General features: G+C 29.8%; 1 protein-coding gene across 1 annotated transcript; it reads right to left on the bottom strand.

The window, feature by feature from the left end:
- Positions 1-16,029: 16,029 nt before the first annotated feature.
- Positions 16,030-18,490, bottom strand: LOC107616883 (pseudo histidine-containing phosphotransfer protein 6-like). The gene is made up of 4 exons (XM_016318771.3): positions 18,208-18,490; positions 17,325-17,599; positions 16,637-16,709; positions 16,030-16,391 (listed from the first exon to the last, which is right to left on the bottom strand). Exons 1-4 carry the CDS (start codon positions 18,274-18,276, stop codon positions 16,335-16,337), a joined length of 474 nt encoding a protein of 157 aa, XP_016174257.1. The 5' UTR covers positions 18,277-18,490; the 3' UTR covers positions 16,030-16,334.
- Between the last annotated feature and the right edge of the window lie 949 nt (positions 18,491-19,439).

Genomic DNA, 19,439 nt, shown 5'->3' with positions numbered 1-19,439 from the left:
TTATATGTATGAATAGCTTTTTATAAAGTTATAACTTTAGGTTATCACATGGATCCTAAAAATATTTGGCACTCTTTATGCGAACGGAATATATATAGAGGTCGGTTAAGGAAAAACTAAGAAAAAGGCTGCCTTGAGAATTAAGGAAATTCAGAAAAGCAAGCAAGTCCCAAAGAAAAGGTTTTTCTCCACAAGAGATCAAAGAGTCAAATGAACCACGAAAAGCATGCGCGCGTAAGGTAACTCAAAACCCTTATCCAAAAAGGGCATTTATTTAACGATAAATTAAACCCCTATTAAAAAAGGGGCATTACTATTTCGTTTACGGCCTCAAAAGGCCAAAAAATTGTTCAAAACACCAAATATAAAGAGTTTAAGAAAGAGGGGCCCACAAGCCGGGCCCCGATAGCCAAAAATCACTTTTTTAGATCACCAGCAAGGTCAGGGGGAACGCCAGGAGCAGGAGTTGAAGAGGAAATCGGAGGAACGGTAGAAGAACTCGGAGCGTCCTTAGAGCGAGGAGGGGACTCTACGATCCTCTGCCCCCGAGTCTTTAAATCAGACTCAGATTCCACTATGGGGGCAGGAGGATCCACGATGGCACCATCAATAACAACCTTATCAGGGTCCAAAGGAGAAAGGTCCAAGTCAGGAGCAATAACCCCGACCTGTTCCTTGAAAATCCTCCAGGCCTCATCAGCACCATCCGCAATAGAATCCTCCAACTCGGTGTAGGCCTTCCGAGCGTTCAGTAAGTCGTTCTTTACAGACACAAGATCAGCAAATAAACTATTGTAGCTGGCTTGCGCTGCCTTCCTCAACTCCACCTCCATGTTGCATTGGGCTTGCAATTTCTGCCCCTTCTCTCGGAGGCTATTCCTCTCCCCCTCCAGTTTGGCGACTTTCCCCTCCAACTCCTTCTCATGCTCCTGATATATACGAAGCTTGCCCTCCAGCTCCTCGACCCTCGAGGTCGTCCCTAAAGAGCTGATGGGAGTCTTCTCAAATATATCCAAGAGTTTGCCACAAACCCCCGCCGTCTTGAGACTCTCCTCAACCACAGTAGTGAGGTAATGCCGAACAGAAACATCATCCATACTCATACGAGCATGAGGATAGATGTTCTTTCGGACGAACGCAAGAGCGTCCGCCTCACCAGAAGCGCCAGACTCTAAGGTCTTGCGCTTCTTTGGCTCTGGTTCGGGAGTAGGTCGGACGGAAGGGGGTGGCAGAGAGGAAGCAGAGGAAGAAATTACAATAGGCTGAGAAGGAGTCCCAACGTTCCGAGGAGGAGGAGGAGGAGAGACAACCATCCTAACACCTCCAGACCTAGCTCGAGACTTTGCCTTGGCTTCCTGAACCCTCTGGTAAGACTCTTGAGCGTTTTTCTTTGCCATCTCTACAAAAAACAAATTGGTAGCCAAAATCAGACAAAGTCGGTAAAAGAAATTACAAGTCGGAAACAAGCAAGAAACACAAAAAGCTACCTAATTGTGACTGGACAAAGGTCGGCGACCCCTGGAGAAATTTTTTAGTATCCAAGTATGGGGCCCTCCCCCACGCTTCTCGGAGGAACCCCACAATGGCTGCTTCTACCTCAGTTAAGTCATCCAGACCATATTTCTCGCAAGGGGAGGCCTCCAGCCAATATAAAGGAAATCGGGGAGAAGAATGATCATCCAGGAAAAAGGGGTGGTGACCCTCTACAGCTTGCACTTTGAAAAAGTAGTTCTTGAAGTCATGAAAGGACTCGTCAAAAAGGGTAAAAAGTCTCCGACCTTGTATGGCTCGGAACGACACCCACTGTTGTTTATTGTTTAGCCCACTGAAGGGTTTTGTCATATGGAAAAGATGGAAGAAAATCTTTAAAGAAGTCGGGAACTCTAAAGCCTGGCTGACAAATTGATAAATTTTCAAAAAACCCCAAGAGTTGGGGTGAAGCTGGGTGGGAGCGACTCGACAGTGACGCAAAACAGATATCTCAAAATTCGAAAAAGGAAGAAAAATACCCAAACGGGTGATCATGCACTCATACATAAAGAAAAAATGAGGGGCCGCCTCATCGACTCTTCCAAAACAAACCCGGTCTTCAGGACCCGGGACTACCAATTCGTATTTTGGTTCGTCATCCTCAGAAGTACAAATTCTGTGATGAGTGCGAAGGTTGGTAATGAACTCAGAATCGACTGAGGGCTCCTCCCCTAAGACCGTGACATCGACCCAGTGAGAGAGAGCATCTACAGAAGCCATTTCTTTTTATAAAAAAGGGGGGTAACAAACCTACAAGGGGAAAAGAAATGTCACCAACACGGTCTCTAAAGGGAGGAGGATGCGAAACTAAAGTCTACAAATCAAATTTATCTACAAAGGCATATTAAAGAACTAACCTTTATCCGGAAATAAGGGTTGGAAGCAAAAAGCCTTCGAAGACGCAAGAACGCAGCACGAACGAAGGCAAGGAAAATTTGAAAGATCGCAGAAACGAAACAACGAAAGAGGGGGAAAATATTTATAAGAATGTTAGGGGCATAACGGTAAAATCGGGGCAATCATTAATGAAGATGCACCGTTACCAAGGCTATTAAATCCCTACGCACACCCCTAACGGACACGACGCTTGATTGGACGTAACTGTCAGAACCAAAAGGTCACGAAAAATCACGTCGGTTCTCAAACCATCACGTCGGTCCCCTCACAAATCGGCTACGACCCCGAGTTGAATACTCGAACCCAACTCTTAAAAATAAATTGGGCTCGAGTAGGGGCACTGTTCATACCCTGGCCCAATAAATAGGGCCCAGGATCCAAGCAAAGAAGCCCAACCCAAAGGGGTTGGCCCTCCCCCAGTACCGGCCTTCATCCCCAGAAGTCGGTACTGAACACGACCTACTCCAAAGAAGTCGGATACGAGGGTTAGCTGGCAGATAACACTCATTCGAATGAGTAACCGCCCCTAGAAACTCTCTAACCACTTCATAGAGCCATATCTTAACCTCCCTAAGATATGGGAACGGTTATCCACCTAAAAAGGTGGCACTACTTCAGCGGTGGTTATTGGTTCACCACTATAAATACCCTGACATCCCTCAGGTATCACTAAGTCCCAATACATTCTCAACTTGCTCACACTCTTGCTAACTTAGGCATTGGAGTGTCATTGCAGGTACCACCCCCCATTCTTCCACACGCACAAGTCGGACGGAGGAACACCGAGTTTCATGTGCCTTCGATAGCCGCCTCCCTCACGTGTTTGGGCCAACCAACGCCATCCGGCCCACATATCTCTGGTTACCCACCGTAACAATATTATTCTAAAATTTAAACTAATTTAAAAAATTATAAATAATTATATTTCTAATATTTTTTAAATTTCTCATTGATTAAAATTATATTTCTTCAATTAATAGCATAATTGACGTAGCATGTTCTTAAATGTATTTTTTAATTTATTTTATTTGATTTATTTAAATATGTTAATTAATTAATTAATTAATTAATTAATTAATTAATTAATTAATTTAAATATATATTATTTTATTCAATTTATTATCATGTTAATATTTGAGTTGTTGTTTACTAATTTTTTTTCTTTGATTTTAAATATTTTAATTTTAAATTTTAGATTTTTATTTATTATTTATATTTCTTTTTTATTTTAATATCAAATATAATATTTTTATTAATATTTTTTTTGTAATTTATTGTCTAATATCTATTTTTCCCCCCATTAATTATATGATTGTGAATATTTTTGTTCAGTTTATTAAAAGAACACAATTTTATTCTTTCAATTTTTATTTTACTTATTTTTATATTGTATAACTTATTTACGGTAAAAAATTATATATGTTAGAAGAGAGTTTTATTTTTTTTTATTAATTGCTCTTCTATTTGGTAATATTTTTTTCTCTTATGATGCATTATTTTTACTCTTTAATTTTTTTTTATAAATTATAAAATATTATTATTTTTATTGTACTCATTTTCTTTTATCGTTTCACAAGAGTTAAGATAAGATATTATACATTTATCTTATCTTTATCAGTTTTAATAGGTATTTAAACTAACAAAAAAATATTAAACTATTTTTAAATACAAATACAGTTATTTTAATTCAAGAATAGATAAAATATATTGATAAATTTTAGTAGGTAACAATATTGATCATATTATTTTAATTTCAAGAATGAATATGATACTAAAATATAAAATCGTTCTAGATAAATTTATAAATTTTTTATAAGAAAAATTACTATGTGTGTTTTTATTTAAAAAAATTATATATTTTTGTATATTATTCTGTACATAATACCAATACACATATACTAGTTAATAAAAGGATTAATTACTCTATTGGTCTCTATAGTTTCACCAAATTTTTAATTAGGTCTCTATATTTTTTTTCCTTTAATTGGGTCCTTATACTACTTTAATTTTGTAATTAAATCCTTCATAGTATAAAAAATATTAGAATTAACTGAATATTTATTCGCAAATTGAAGGTATTTATAAATGATAAAAATATTATGTTAATTTTAACATTTTTAACATGAAAAGAACGTAATTACAAAATTAAAAGTAATATAAAAACTCAATTAATATATATATAATTAAAAATTTGATAAAACTATAGAAATCAATACAGTAATTAAATCTTAATAAAAAGGAGTTATTCAACCATGCCATGTGATTATTATTATCTCCCCACCCTAACAAATAAGAAAAAAGCCAAAAGAGAAAAGACAATTTCACATAAGTCAACTCTTGCCTTTATTGTTGTTCATAAGTCAACTCTTGTTGAAAATATCAATCTACTTCTACACCGATTTAACAAAAAAAAACTTTTAATTTGTCAACATGTAGCTAGATGTCTTTGAAGATAAAAGTTTGTGAAGATCTTTACAATAATGTATAAAAGCCATGTTTATATATATACCTTGAAGGAGAAAATAACCATATTTTATTATTTAATCATAACTGTTTACGCTAAACAAAATTTACAGAATAAAGTTAGTCAGGCTTTGGGACCCACAATAGAAAAATATGAAATTAGATAAGCAATTTAGATGAAGTTTGGTTTACAACCCAAAATATTTTCCTAACTTCTCCAAAACTTGAAATATATATAACTACCATTACTAAAATTAGAAGATCTTCACTATCCAAATTAAATGATAGGGACATGTAAATAACTTAAGAGTTCAGATCCAATTTTTTTCAAGCCGAAAACGAGTTAAATCCTAAAATATTTTTTGAAATTGGCTACATGCATCGCATTTTGTAACAGTTGTCTTATAAAAAAGGTTAACTTATAATGAAGTTTTTGACTTTATTTATTTATTTTTAGAATTTTACTAAGAAGACAATGAGATATTTATACAATATATACAATAGGCTGTTTGTTTGCTCCAATTTAAATTAAAAATGCAAATTAACTCTCATGCATTTACCTTAATCCCAAATGACCTATTCAGTTTTGTATTATTGACCACCAATTTACCCCTAATTCAAATTTATCCATCATTAACCCTTCTGTACCCACACCGTTTCCCTAGTCCCCTGAATCCACCCCCGGTTCGCTCCACAAACCCCCCCCCCCATCCCCACCCCGACGTGTGTGCTGCAAGCTGCATCCCATCGCTGTGAACCGGCGCGACCTAGCGCGTCCCTCAGCCCCGACCCGAACTGCAGTGCCCAGCTTTCGCGCGCCTACTCCTGTCGCGGGAAGGAACTGCTTCGCACCTGAAGTGGCTGAACATCTGTAACATCCCAACTTTTTTTTTTCAAATCATATAGTTATTAAAAAAATGACTTGATTCAAAAAGTTGGGATGTTACAACATCCGACCTTTGCAGCACCGCGTGAACTGGAACAGTGATCGTCGTCACGCAAACTGCAGAACCGAACCTCCTCGGTCGCGTCGTCTCAATTTATGGGTGGAGTTCCAAAACCAACCATCCACGCGTACAGTAATCGTGAACATTCAGCTATAGTAGATAAGAATATCCGACATTTGTGCGTAAAGATAATCATGTAAGCAATAAGTAGTATCATATACGCAGAATGACCATCTATTTTGTTTAATAAATTAACCAATACATACTGAAATGAACATCCGGTTATGGTCCTGGTTAGAGTTGCTGCGATGGTTGCTGTGGTGCAACAAGAATAACGCACACGATCGTAATGTAACGGTGGTGGCCGGGTGGCCTTTGCGCACGGCGGTGAGAAAGGTGCTGGTTGGAGTCACTGTAATGGTGCGGTACGGCGAGAACAACGCACACTATCGGAAGGTAATGATGGTGGATGACCTCTGCACACGGCGGAGAGAACCGAAAAGAAAGAGAGAGAGAGAGTAAGATCGTACAAAAAGAGTTTGTGTGTTGGTATAATTGATTGCAATTCTAATTTGTTTCAAATTTAAAATTAATTAATTGACTATAATTTAATTTTAATTATAATTTAACTTCCATTGTACATATTATACAATACATACATTAATTTCTCATACCTTCTCTTATTTTTAATTAGATAGGCATCCTACAAGAGAACACATTTTAAGTTATAGGCTTGGAAAAAATTACGTTATATATATGAATAGTCTTTATAAAGTTATAACTTTACGTTATCACATGGATCCTAAAAATATTTGGCACTCTTTATGCGAACGGAATATATATAGAGGTCGGTTAAGACTTAAGAGGATATGATTTATGGTGGTTGTTTGGTTTACTGCCATTCCTAGCAAGCCAAACCTATAATTATGAGACAATAAAAAGTAAAATAAATGTACAATAATCTTTGTGTTTGGTTTTCATTTTACTTTTCCAAAATTACTTGTGAATTTGGTTGGCCTTGTTTGGTCACCTAAAGTTGATAGTTACATACTCTTTTATGGATTCTTTAAAATTTAAATTTTACTTTAAAGAATAAAGTGTGATCTTTTATCTTTGAATTTGGATTTCTCCCTCATTTTCTGGAAAGTAAATTTTTGTTTGGCCATTATATGAATAGAGAGAGGGGTATATTTTAGTATTCTATGTTACGCTGGCTATAATAATTATAGTATTTTAAAAATATTAATAAAATTAAAATATATTTTTTTATTTAGCAACGTATTTTAAAAGAGTCGTTGAAAAAAAGTATTACCAAATTGTAAAAAAAATATATATAATTTTAATTTTAACAACACTTGCATAGCTACTATAATTATTATAAGGATATATAAAATTAAATCAAATTAAAAAATTAAGAATAAAATTAAAATAAAATAAAATTTAAAAATATTTTTTTAATTTTAAAAGACAAAAAATATATTTTACTCTTTTTATTAATTATACATCTCTAAAAAGTAGTTTAATTTATTCCACACAAATAAGAAATACTCTCTTATGACTAAGTTTAATTAGAGTGTGTATTCAAATAATATATGTATCAATTTGCAAACTTTAATTAATTCAAAATATATATCATAGATAATGAGGGCCTATTATTATTGTATTTCTTGGGCTTTTATTGTAAAATATACATACTTATATATATATATATATATATATATATATATATATATATATATATATATATATATATATATATATTCTGATCTTCAAAAAAATAGCATTGCAATGTGATATTTTAATATAGTTGAAAAAAAAGCTAGAAACGAACTGATTTTAATCAGAAACTACTGAAATTAATCTTTTCAAATTAAAAGAGATGAACACTTTTTTTTTTTTAAGTTTGTTTATCTTATAAATTTTTTATAAATATGTGAAAAAAAATTAAGTAAAAAAAATATTTTTTACCTAAAAAGAAAAACAAACGCACTTATATTACAATCATATAACAATATTAGGTGATGAATTTTGCTTTCTACTAGAATCCAATCCAAGAAATCCTATGCCATACTAAAATACTGAAACCCGTTCGTGTGGGTATGAAAATTAAAAAGGAAGAATATTGCATGCATGGGAAAGACTTCATTCACATGGGGAGTGGAAAATTAAAGAGAATAAATTCCTTTCTAATATCGAATACAAAATGTTGCCTTTTATCTTTGTTTCATAATCTAACCCTAAATTTTATATTCATTCTAAGCTAAGCTATGTGTAACCGATCATGTGAAATATGTACTTTTATATGTAGCAGCATGGACATACAACCATAATATATAATTCAATGCAAGTCAAAAAGAAATTAAAGCAATCTTAATTGGTGGGCTTCTTATTAATTAATACGTATGGACCTCAAATTTTCAAACTCATGTTCACGTGTCATATTTTCTTTTTTTAGTAAACTAAAAGTTTGGGTGAATTTGACATTAGTCATCATGGTATTAAGAGTTTAAGACTAAATTGTGACCTCTAAACTCTCGATATGTCGGGAAATTTTTATGTGATTACACCTATCAATGATGGTTTAATAGCAATCTCGTATAAACTCTAGAATCTAGATAACAGTAAATTAATAAGGTTTAGAAGACAATAAAAAATTTATTCAAATAATCTAAATTTATATTATTTAATATTTATTAATTATCATTAGAATTAATAAATATTAAATAAAATAAAATTAAAATTTTTGAATAAATTTTTTATTATTTTTCTAACATTATCGATAATAAATAAACAAATAAAAGTTAATATTAAATAACAAATGTAGTAGTTAATGTTCTTATAGTTTGGTACCTCGAGATTATGGTGATGATTGATTACGTAACATAACTTTCGGTATATAGAAGATCAAGGAAACAGGATAATTTAGGCAATTGTGTTGGTTACATATAGTTACGGCTCAGCTAGTTATTATGACAATAAAAGAAATATCAGGGGCTAACACTTTTTATTAACATTAGGCAACACTTGATTAATATTTTATTTTTATATTATTAAAATTTAAAATTTAATATTTATTATTTAAAATGTCATTGTTAAGAAATAATAAATATTGTTGGCTATATATTATTATTTATTATGACAATTCAATTTTTAGATTAAGTCTAAAATAATGGTCAATTTATGAATATTTTTCTTAAGTTGCATTTAAAAAGAAGACTGAGATTAAGAAATAAATATTAGAAGATAGAAATAAAAAGATAGAAAAACATAGATTAAATTAAATATTTATATTGTATTTTGTATAAAGTATACAAGACTAGCGACGACAATAGCGGTGACTGCAGTAATGACTCTGATCCCAAGACCATCCCCTCTTCTTTCACTCTCCTCTACAAACTCTCCCTCTCTTTTCTCGATCCATGTCTCTCTCCTTCCTAAACCGAACTCACTCTCATTCTTTACAACCACAACAGTAGACACAGACGAGCGGCGATTCTCTTTCCACTGGCGATCTATTTTTCTTTTACTCTCTCTTTCTCTATTTTTTTCATTTCTTTCACTTGGGTAGTATGGTGAGGTTGGAAAAACGAAGATGATAAAAGAGTAGAATATAGAAATTCAAAAAGAAGTGTTATTGAAGTTTAAGTTTTTATTTTTAGAAATTTGAGTTTTTTATGTTTCCAATTTTAGAAGTACTAAAATTTTAGTTTTTTTTACCACAAAACACAATACTAAATTTTTGTTTTCTAGTTTCAATTCACTCCAAACTCTAAAAACAAACACTACCTTAGTATTGTTATGTTAATACATAAAAACATAATCTAAATCATATAACTACCTATAATCATGTGTATCTCTCACACGAATTTATTTAAATTCTCTCCAGTATATGTCCCACATTTAAACACGACAAATAAAAAATTGTATGACATACACATTTAAAATATGTTATTTATTTTTAACTATATTTTTATAATTTTTAAATTATTAATAATTTAATATTAGAGTCTCTTACAGGTACATACGAAAATAAAGAGATCTAATGCTTCTTATAAATTTATTTTCTACGAGTGAAAATAATCGTAATCTCACATCGCGAACACATGTATATCATTGTTATATGATTTTATTTTGTATCATTGTTTATTAATGAGTTGCTCTAAGTCCTTGATGTCTGAGTCTATGCCATGGGTAATTCTATTATTATTATAAAAACTTCAACATTTGGTTTCTTAATTGCAACCAAACTCACATTTTTTCAGTTGAACATATTATTTTTTTATTTTTAAATATTTTCAAATAGCTATTAGCATATTGGTATATGTACTCACATAGGACAATCACATTGGTGCACGTATATATATTAATTTTAGTGGCCCAATTAAATGCACATATATATGATTATTTAACATATTAGTTTCAACAAGCTAAGCAACTTTCCAATGCCAATCGTTTCGTTCATGCACTATTTAGTAATAAGAACTCATTGCGTGTGTTATTTGCACAATTCACGCCACAATTAGGGCTAGCAATTCATACTCTATCTATCTGCGGGTATCTAATTTGATCCAATCCGGATATCTAACTTGATCCAATCTATTCGGATAGAATAGACTATTCGACTCGTTGCGGATAGGATAGGATACGGGTATAGGGTGTACCTTATTCTATTTTACCCGCACCTCATATATAACACATATTTTATAAAAATTAGCTATATAGTGAAGAAAGTGAAAGTTGAACCCACAACCTCCCTTATATAATGACTTACAATAAGTGAACAACCACTAAAACTAGTTAGTTAATTTAATAATTTAGAGCATTAATTTTTTTATTTTTTTATGTTATTAATATGTATAAAATTCGAAATGATTGAATTTTATATTTACTTTGAAAAAATTTGATATTTCTGCAAGTAGGATAGGGTACGGTAGGATTTAGAATTTTAGGGTGCGGGTAGGGTTAGGGTTGAGAGATTCTCAACCCATGAATAGAGTATAGGATAGAGTTTTAATAAAATTTTCAACTCACGGATAGAATTATAGTAGAGTCCAAACCCTACCCTACCCTACCATACCCATTACTAGGCCTAACCACAAACTGTTCACTTCATATTGACAATATTTTTAACTTTTTGGAGAATTAGAATAATAACCATAACTATATATAAAATGCATTTTCATTCATTGATCTTTCGGCAAACTTTGGCCAATAGTAATTATTATGCTTTAGAAGAGGCTGAATATGTAACATTATTATACTTTTAAAAAGCTCTTACTATATATTATTAGTCTTTAAAAATTAAAATAAAGCATCATCTATGAAGTTAAGAAGTTGCCATTTCATTGTTAAAATTTGGTGAAGCTAATAATCTACATTTTGGTGGGGTTGGTATTTGGTAATAGGCCAACTTAATTAGAAACACTAACTACTTTAATCATTTTCGTGAAGCTAATAAAAAAATTATTTTTGGTTTTTCATTTTTATAAAATAAAAAAAATAACTAGAAATCATATCAATCAAACCCGGATTATTAATAACATTAATTTTATTGTCAGCTGAAATTATTGATGGACTAAGTGGGAGTTTGTTTCAAAGAATTTTTTCGAAAATTGTCTATGAAAATATATTATTACCATGTTCTTTTAAAATTTTAAAATCTAATTCGTAGAATAAAAAATTAAGATATAAAATTACCGATGTATTCCTCAATTACTAATATATATAATTTTTTTTTGTCAAAGAGCTCATCCATTATATTTATTGATACTGGGTAATTTTGAAGATTAAGAATCTAGCTATTCCTGAAAATATATAATAAAACAAACGTATTTTAATTTGTTCTTAAGAATATTAAAATAATTTCCAACCATTCATAGCACTAAACAATTTTTTTTTATAATACTCAGGTATAATATTTTCAAACATAATATATTCTGAGAATATAACTCCTTCAAATATATTTCTTAACCTTGAAACAAACGCTAACTAAAAATATTTGTTCTCTCATTTTTTCGCTTTATTATCCAAAACATTTTTAAAATGGTAAATTTGTTTAATATTCTTATTGAGTTTTGGTATTTTAGTTTTTCCGTTTTAAGTTTTTGCTTAATGAATTGTACATGCCTTATCTTTCTTTCCAATCTTACATAATCAATAGGCCCAAAATCTAGTTTTTTTTTGTGGTGCTTGATGAATTGGAAATTGGGCTTACTTTATCAATGAGTATGATTAAAGTTTAAAAGGATTCTGTCCAAAAATATATGAAAAGGACAAAAAAAAGTTGAAAAGGATCCTAATTATCGACAAAAAAAAAAAAGTATCCTTACCCCCTTCCCCCACCAAAAATAAAAGAGAAAAAAAAAGAAAAAGAAAAGGAATACTCACTTGTAAATTGTAATCTTGGTTTTAACAATAATTTTCATATCTCCATTGTATATCTATTAATTATTTAATTATCCATTTTTAAATAAGCAAATATGTTAAAAAATTAGTTGAAAGTATTGAAATATAAAAAAAATGGAAAATAAATTTACAAAGTTATTCTTAGTAATTATAGTAGTAGTATTTTAGAAAAAATAGTTTAAGAAAATTGAAAAATATTTGGTTAAAAAAATTAATCTTATCTAAATCCACTAAATAGGTAATTATTTGTGGAAAAAAATTTAGTTTATACCGAAAGAAATGGAGAAGTACTTCCTCCAATATCAATCATTAAGGCGTGTTTAGTTCTCATTTTATTTTTTTCGGTATTTATTATGTTTTTAGAATTTTATAAAACAAATAAAATTTTATTTATAATTTTTTTTACAAGATTCTAAAACAAACTGATAGAGACATAATTATTCATGTTGTCTTTTCTTATCAACTTAAACTTTTAGAAAAAATAGTATTTTGACATGATATCAAAATTTTATACTCAAAAGATCTAGAATTCAATTTTTGGTGAACCCTAAAAAAAAAAAAATATAAGACAAATAAAAAAAAGACCTATATAAAAATCAAACAAACATGAGGTGCTTGTTTGAAAAAAAATATATTAAAGATAACCATTTATATTATATTTTTTATTATTTAAAAAATACAAATCAAATATACTCTGAATATATCCAATTTCAAAATAAGAAAGTCTAGAGAATTAGTACTTTTATTAAAATTTTGTCAGCACTTAACAGTAAAAGAAAAATGAATAATTTCACACCATTCAAAATATTTCACAAAACCTGTTGCCCCTAGCGCTCCCCTTTCAAAATACCACGGTATCCCCCAACCCGACAGGTTAAGAACTAATCCGTCGCGGATCTGAGCTCCATTTAAGGGTCTGCTGCTGGCCAATGAGTTGCTGCATACACAAGGCGAAATTCAAACTCTCGACACTTGTTTAAGCGGACGAGTGAGCTGACCACTCAGATAACCCAAATTTTACTAATAACTTATTTATTCACTATTCAACACTTCAAGTGCAATTAAGATTGGGCTTATTTCACTTACCCATTTGATAAAGTAAACAAATTTGAAGTCTCCCAATATCTAGCTAGCTACAACAAATTTAAATTGTGAGTGCTTTAATCATGTGAAAAATCCACTGATACAATACAATACAATGCAGCTATAGTATGCTAAGTCCTAAGTCTATTAATTAAATTAATTAATAAATGAAGATGCATATATAGACCACACAGAATGTTCACTGTAGATTGAGATGGACGAGACATATGGTGCTTGGTTCAGTGCAGCCGCATTGTAATATTATTCTAATTTCTAAGTCACACTTTGCACTTTACACTGAAACACACCCTTGGAATAGCTTCTGAACCCTGCTTTGAATTTCCTGTACTTTGGTCAACATTTTGACTATGTTACAACATCATATCATATCAATTTGCCTCAGCTTTAAATAACCAGTCTTTTTTATTTCTGCTCTTTCCACTCAATATTTTTATACCTACTTTCTCAAATATTTTTACTTCTGTAGTACGTAGTTTTGCATAAATTAATATATATTAAGTAATACACATTTTGGGATATTTTTATGATTAAACAATCAAATTAATTTTTACAACAATTTAAATTATATATATTTTTTTAACTCTTCAAAAATTAATCTCTTCATATAGATTGACCTGTTTTATTTTGAAAAAAAAAAGAATTAATTTGTCCTATAATAATATTTATATATTTAATATGAATAATTCTCAAAAATTTTTAAAATAACAAAAATTTGTTAACAATTAAAATATTCGATCTATAATTGTTGGAGACAAATTTAGATACTTATTTTATTTTTATTATGAAATTAGATTTAATTAACTTTTTGTCATATACAAGTTTATATATTTGATTAATTATATTTAAGCCAAAAAATTTGTTCATATAAATGAAAGCTACTATATATATTAAGTAGAAAAAAAGATTAACTATCATCTTTAAATTAACTTTTATGGGTGAAATAACAATTCAATACAATTCTAAAAATATTTACAAGAATATATAATATCTTTCATGACTTTTTCAACCAACAAGCTAATAAGAAGAATTGTTCATGAGGTCATAGCTTGTTTTCTACTGAAAACTAGAATAAATCATCTTATTGCTCACCTCCAATTGATGATAATTGATAAGAGCTGCAAGATAAAGATATGAATAAATAATATATGTGACCAATGGTTAACTAGCTAGGCCAATATAATATACGAAGAGTTTCAAGTGTACCGAAAACATCGGTGTTTCAGTTGTTTTAACCATTCATCTAAATTATAAAAAATATATATAATATATATTAATTGAAATTAACGGTTAAAACAATTCAAATATTGGTGTTTCCGGTACACTTGAAATTTTTTCTAATATATATACATGGTTTTAAATTTTGAACACATACATATAAATACAGAAAGTGCAGTCACTTTGAACATTTTTTGACTGACCAAGATAGAGAGATGAATTAATTAATTAATTAGATTCTCCATGGTAGTATGTAAATAAATAGCTTAGTGAGTAGTGGCATAGTACAATTGTTTGGTAGTATAGCTTTGGAAAATGTAATTGTAATGCAAAAATATGCAAAACTAGGCTAATTAATTAAATAGGTTCCATTGTTTGGTACTTGCAGGTGTTGCAAGAGAAAGGGAAAGAAAAAAGGAGGAAATGGATTCTCTCTAACCTTTTGCTATATAACACAACTAGCTAGAATGATTGACATGACTCAGTTTTCGATCCATGCATGGTACCGTGTGGTGTGTAAGACTTCTCTTTTATGGAAAGAGAATCTCTTTAGGACCAAGTAAATTTCTTATTAGGTTATATTTCATATGTTTTTTTTTTCGTTTTTACAATTTTATATAAAAAAGGGGAAAATAACAAAATTAATGAAATTTTATTGTATATTTTTATTTCCTATTTTATTTTTTTTATAAAATTCTAATAACACTAGAAGTAAAAATGAAAACATAAACTAACTAAACGGCTAATTTTTTTTATGGAAGTAAAACAAACGAGTGATATGCTTAAATATTGTAATTTTTTGTATTTTTAAAAATGATAGAAAATACATAAATTAGAGACTCTAATTTCGATACCTAATTTTTTTGAAAGAGAAATCGAACAGTTTGATTTCAGAACATTTGAAGGGTTCGATTTTTATACTTTAAAATTTCAGAAGGTACAAAAATTAAAAAAATCGATTTTTTTATCTTAAATTAAACGGTATCACATTTGATAATCCAAAAAATACCATTTTTAACCGAATATCAAAAATAGAAAGTGAAACGAAACATATCCCTAATAATTTTTGTGTTAGCTAGCTACGCATGATTTCAAAAATGTACTATATATGCTTTTTTATGTATAATGAATTTAATTTATTTGTGCTTTTATTATGATTTGATATGAATATATTATTTTGTTTGCCAATTTCGTTATAGTGTAATATTAGTAGTGATCACGGGTTTAATTACTCTACAAACTTTATGACTAGTAATATGTGTAATGTTAACAATCCACGTATACCATCTAAAAATTGAAAAAGAATTCTATTTTGGTTCCCTTGATTGGTTAATGAATATAAATCTAGCTAAGATACAAAGCAGAGCATAGTTTCTATAAATAGAAAACATGTAAAGACTACCAACTTTCATTAAAGTTAACATGCTTAAAGCGAAGCATATATGTAGTGAATAATAGCACGATAGATTCTAGGTACTACGTTCATTCATGAGATCAATGAGAGAATCCAAAATGCCAAATTAAAGTTGGTGATTTTTGATTTAACCCTTTTTCCTATTCCCTACTAACCAACTATAAAAGTTTTGTGTGACTTGGTTTCTCTAAAATCGGAAAGACATGCCTTTCACGGTTTTTCCATTACAAAGTAACAAAACCATATGCATGGGAATGGAAAAATAAAATTAAAAAAAAAAAAAGGAAAAAAGAAAAGAAAAGAAAAGAAAAAAAAGTCCTAGTTTGAATCCAATCATATCCCTTCTTTGATTTGCTTTGTTAATTATTCTGCACCGGGTACCTTACTCCTGCTGCCAATGCACGTTGCTGTTCAATCTGTTCATTAATTAACATTATTACCATCAAATTTACTTTAGTGCACAATAATTTAATTTAGGTGGAAATTCAGGTGCAGTTGACTTTACGTGAAGTTGATAACGAGAGCCGTTAGATGATTTGACTGATTTGACTAAATTTTCATCTAACTGCTCTCAGATATCAACTTCACGTGAAGTCGACTTCACTTGAGTTTTCACCTTTAATTTAATATAAGTTATTATTATAGTGCAACTTTAATTTACTTGGAATAATTCATGTAATTTATTCTTGAGATAGCAATATTCATGCTCAAGCATCTCCAGCGCTCGCAAACATCTGCAATAATCGGGTAAAAATTAATTATTATTAGACAACAATTATTAATTAAAGGTGAAAACTAAAGTGCAGTCGATTTCACGTGAAGTTGATAGTTGAGAGCCGTTAGATGATTTGATTGATTTGACTAAATTTTCATCTAACGGCTCTCAACTATCAACCTCACGTGAAGTTGACTGCACCTGAATTTTCACATTAATTAAACCCTAATTAAATTAGCAAATTTCAGTTAAAATATGAAGAAAGCTTGGCAGGAACACAAAAATATTTTATTTTCATATTTTGTTACTATTTAGTATAACACAAAAAATAATGAATATGGGTGAAATAATTTCTTCTAGTTAGCATGCATAAAAAATTATGATTTAAGTTATTCAATTTATGCATGAAAAGCGGTTTACACAAAAAATTGTACATAAATTTCTTTGTTTTAAAATAATTGCCCTTTAGATACATTGAATGCAGTAAGGAAAAAAAAAAAGTCAAAACAATGATTATTTTGACTTGAAGAAAATACTAGAATATATGATGAAGTAATAATAAGAATGGATAGAGAAATGTTGAAATTGAGGATGTAATTAACTAACTAATTAATTAATTAACTAACTAACTAACCCAGAACGGTTACTGTGATCAGTGGCAGCACGAAAGGCAAGACAAACATTGGTGACTCTCTTGGCGCCAATGCTTGAGCTGCTTCCCATTAATTGATTCAAATGGATTCCCATTTTCTTGTAATCTGAAAACTCTCTTTCCATTAACAACCCTCTCAGATTCCTTAGAAGCTTTTCCGATTCATGAAAGTAAATGTTCACTACTTCGGAGACAAAGTTTGGAGACGTCTCATCCTGCAACTGCTGAAGCTGCAAGAATTGCTCATCCAATACTCCCTGTTCTCATGCATCATAATTTAATAAATAATTACCACAACATTTCTTTTTTTTTTTTTTTACTAAAGATAGGAGACTCGAACCCGCAACTTTTTAATTGAGTATGGGAAGACTATGCCATTTGAGCTATTACTCATTGGCTACCACAACATTTCTTACGAATAAATAAATATCATTTTTAATGTATTTAAAAATACATTGTTAGTAATACTTTAAATACATATTAAATAAAAATATGTCTAATAATTTTAATCCAAAAAATATAACATTAAATGATTTTAGGTAGAAACTTTGGGCCAACCGTGGAGAGCTGTCGATCAGATTTCGTGGAAGAATCAAGTGAAATAACATAAGATGAGAAGACACCACATCCAACTCAAAATCTTAAGATAGTAAGTTAATGAGTTTTTCATCTTATAAATTCCTCACTCTTCCTTACTTTCTTAGATGTGGGACTAACTTTAACACTCCTCATACTTGTAACACTAACAGAAACTGGTTAAGTTAATTTCATTGATAGTTGAGAGAAGTTAAATAATAATTTAGTCAAATTTATCAAATCATTTAACTACTCTCAACTATCAGTTAACTGCACCGAAAAATATTACCTGGTGGAAGAGAAAAGCAAGAAGACGGTTCATGTCGGCCCACAAGAGGTCCGCACCCAAACCAAGCATCCAGAGAGGGAGACCCGTTTTGGCTGATGATCAATTCACTCCACACAACACAACACCAAAGTAAAGAAATCACACTTTATATTATTGATGATAAGAGTGGCAATGGAGAGAGGAAGAGAAAAAAAAAGTTTGAGATAAATTGTTAATTAAGAGTGGAACGAACACTGCACAGTACACAAAGAGCAAAGGCAAAGGTGTATTTGTTGGAAAAGAAAGGTTTGTGTTTGTGTTTGTGTTTGCCGCGGGAATACCACTCATATTTAAAGCCTTCAATTCCATTTCCACCACATTAATTATTCTTCTCTTTCTTCCATTAATTTATCGATTTCCTAAACACAATGGTAATAAATACAACTATCTTCTACTCAAGTTAAGCTAAAAATATTTTTAATAATTGAATTTTAATTTCTTTTTATATCATATCAAAAGTTAATAAAAAAGTATATAATTATTTATTTATTCTTAATTTCTTTTTAAAATAGTAATTATTTAATACTAGTAGTATGTAGCTATAGTAATAAGTAGAATTTACATCTTTCAAATTTTAAATTTTACTTTAAAAGGTAAAGTATAATTTTTTATCATTTATTTTATATGTGAGACCTAAAAAAATATGAGAGATAAATTATTTAAAGGTGAAAGATCACTCTTTATTCTCTAAAGTGAAAATTTAAAATTTAAAAGATCTAAATTCTAATAAGTGAATGAAAAAGAGTAAGTACAAAATAAAATAATTAATAATACAATTTTTAATTTAATCTCACGTAAACTTAACTTTATCGGAGATAATTTTTAATCATTTTATTAATTTATGTTCATGTTATGGCTGAATATATTTGAGATTTTAGTTATTAATTAAACTATTTAATTAACATGTGTGTTAAAGATACATGATAAGTTTAATTGTTATTAAAAAATTTTAAATATTTTTATTTAATGAATACCAAATAAATGCATTAAAAATTTAAATTTTTAATAAAAAAATTTTAATTTATAACTTTAATATATATTCTTAAAGCACAAAATAGATAAACTCTTAATTAAACAAGACTATTTTAACACATACATTTATAATTGAAGCTTGTTTTTGAGTTCCTTAATCAAATTGAATAAGCCTCGTTCGATTTACATGGTGACTTTTATTTGGAAGATTAATATAACGA

The sequence above is a fragment of the Arachis ipaensis genome, chromosome B9 (assembly GCF_059453495.1).
Source record: "Arachis ipaensis isolate K30076 ecotype BB chromosome B9, ASM5945349v1, whole genome shotgun sequence".
Taxonomy (NCBI): Eukaryota; Viridiplantae; Streptophyta; class Magnoliopsida; order Fabales; family Fabaceae; genus Arachis; species Arachis ipaensis.
This window is presented reverse-complemented; position numbering and strand designations above follow the sequence as displayed.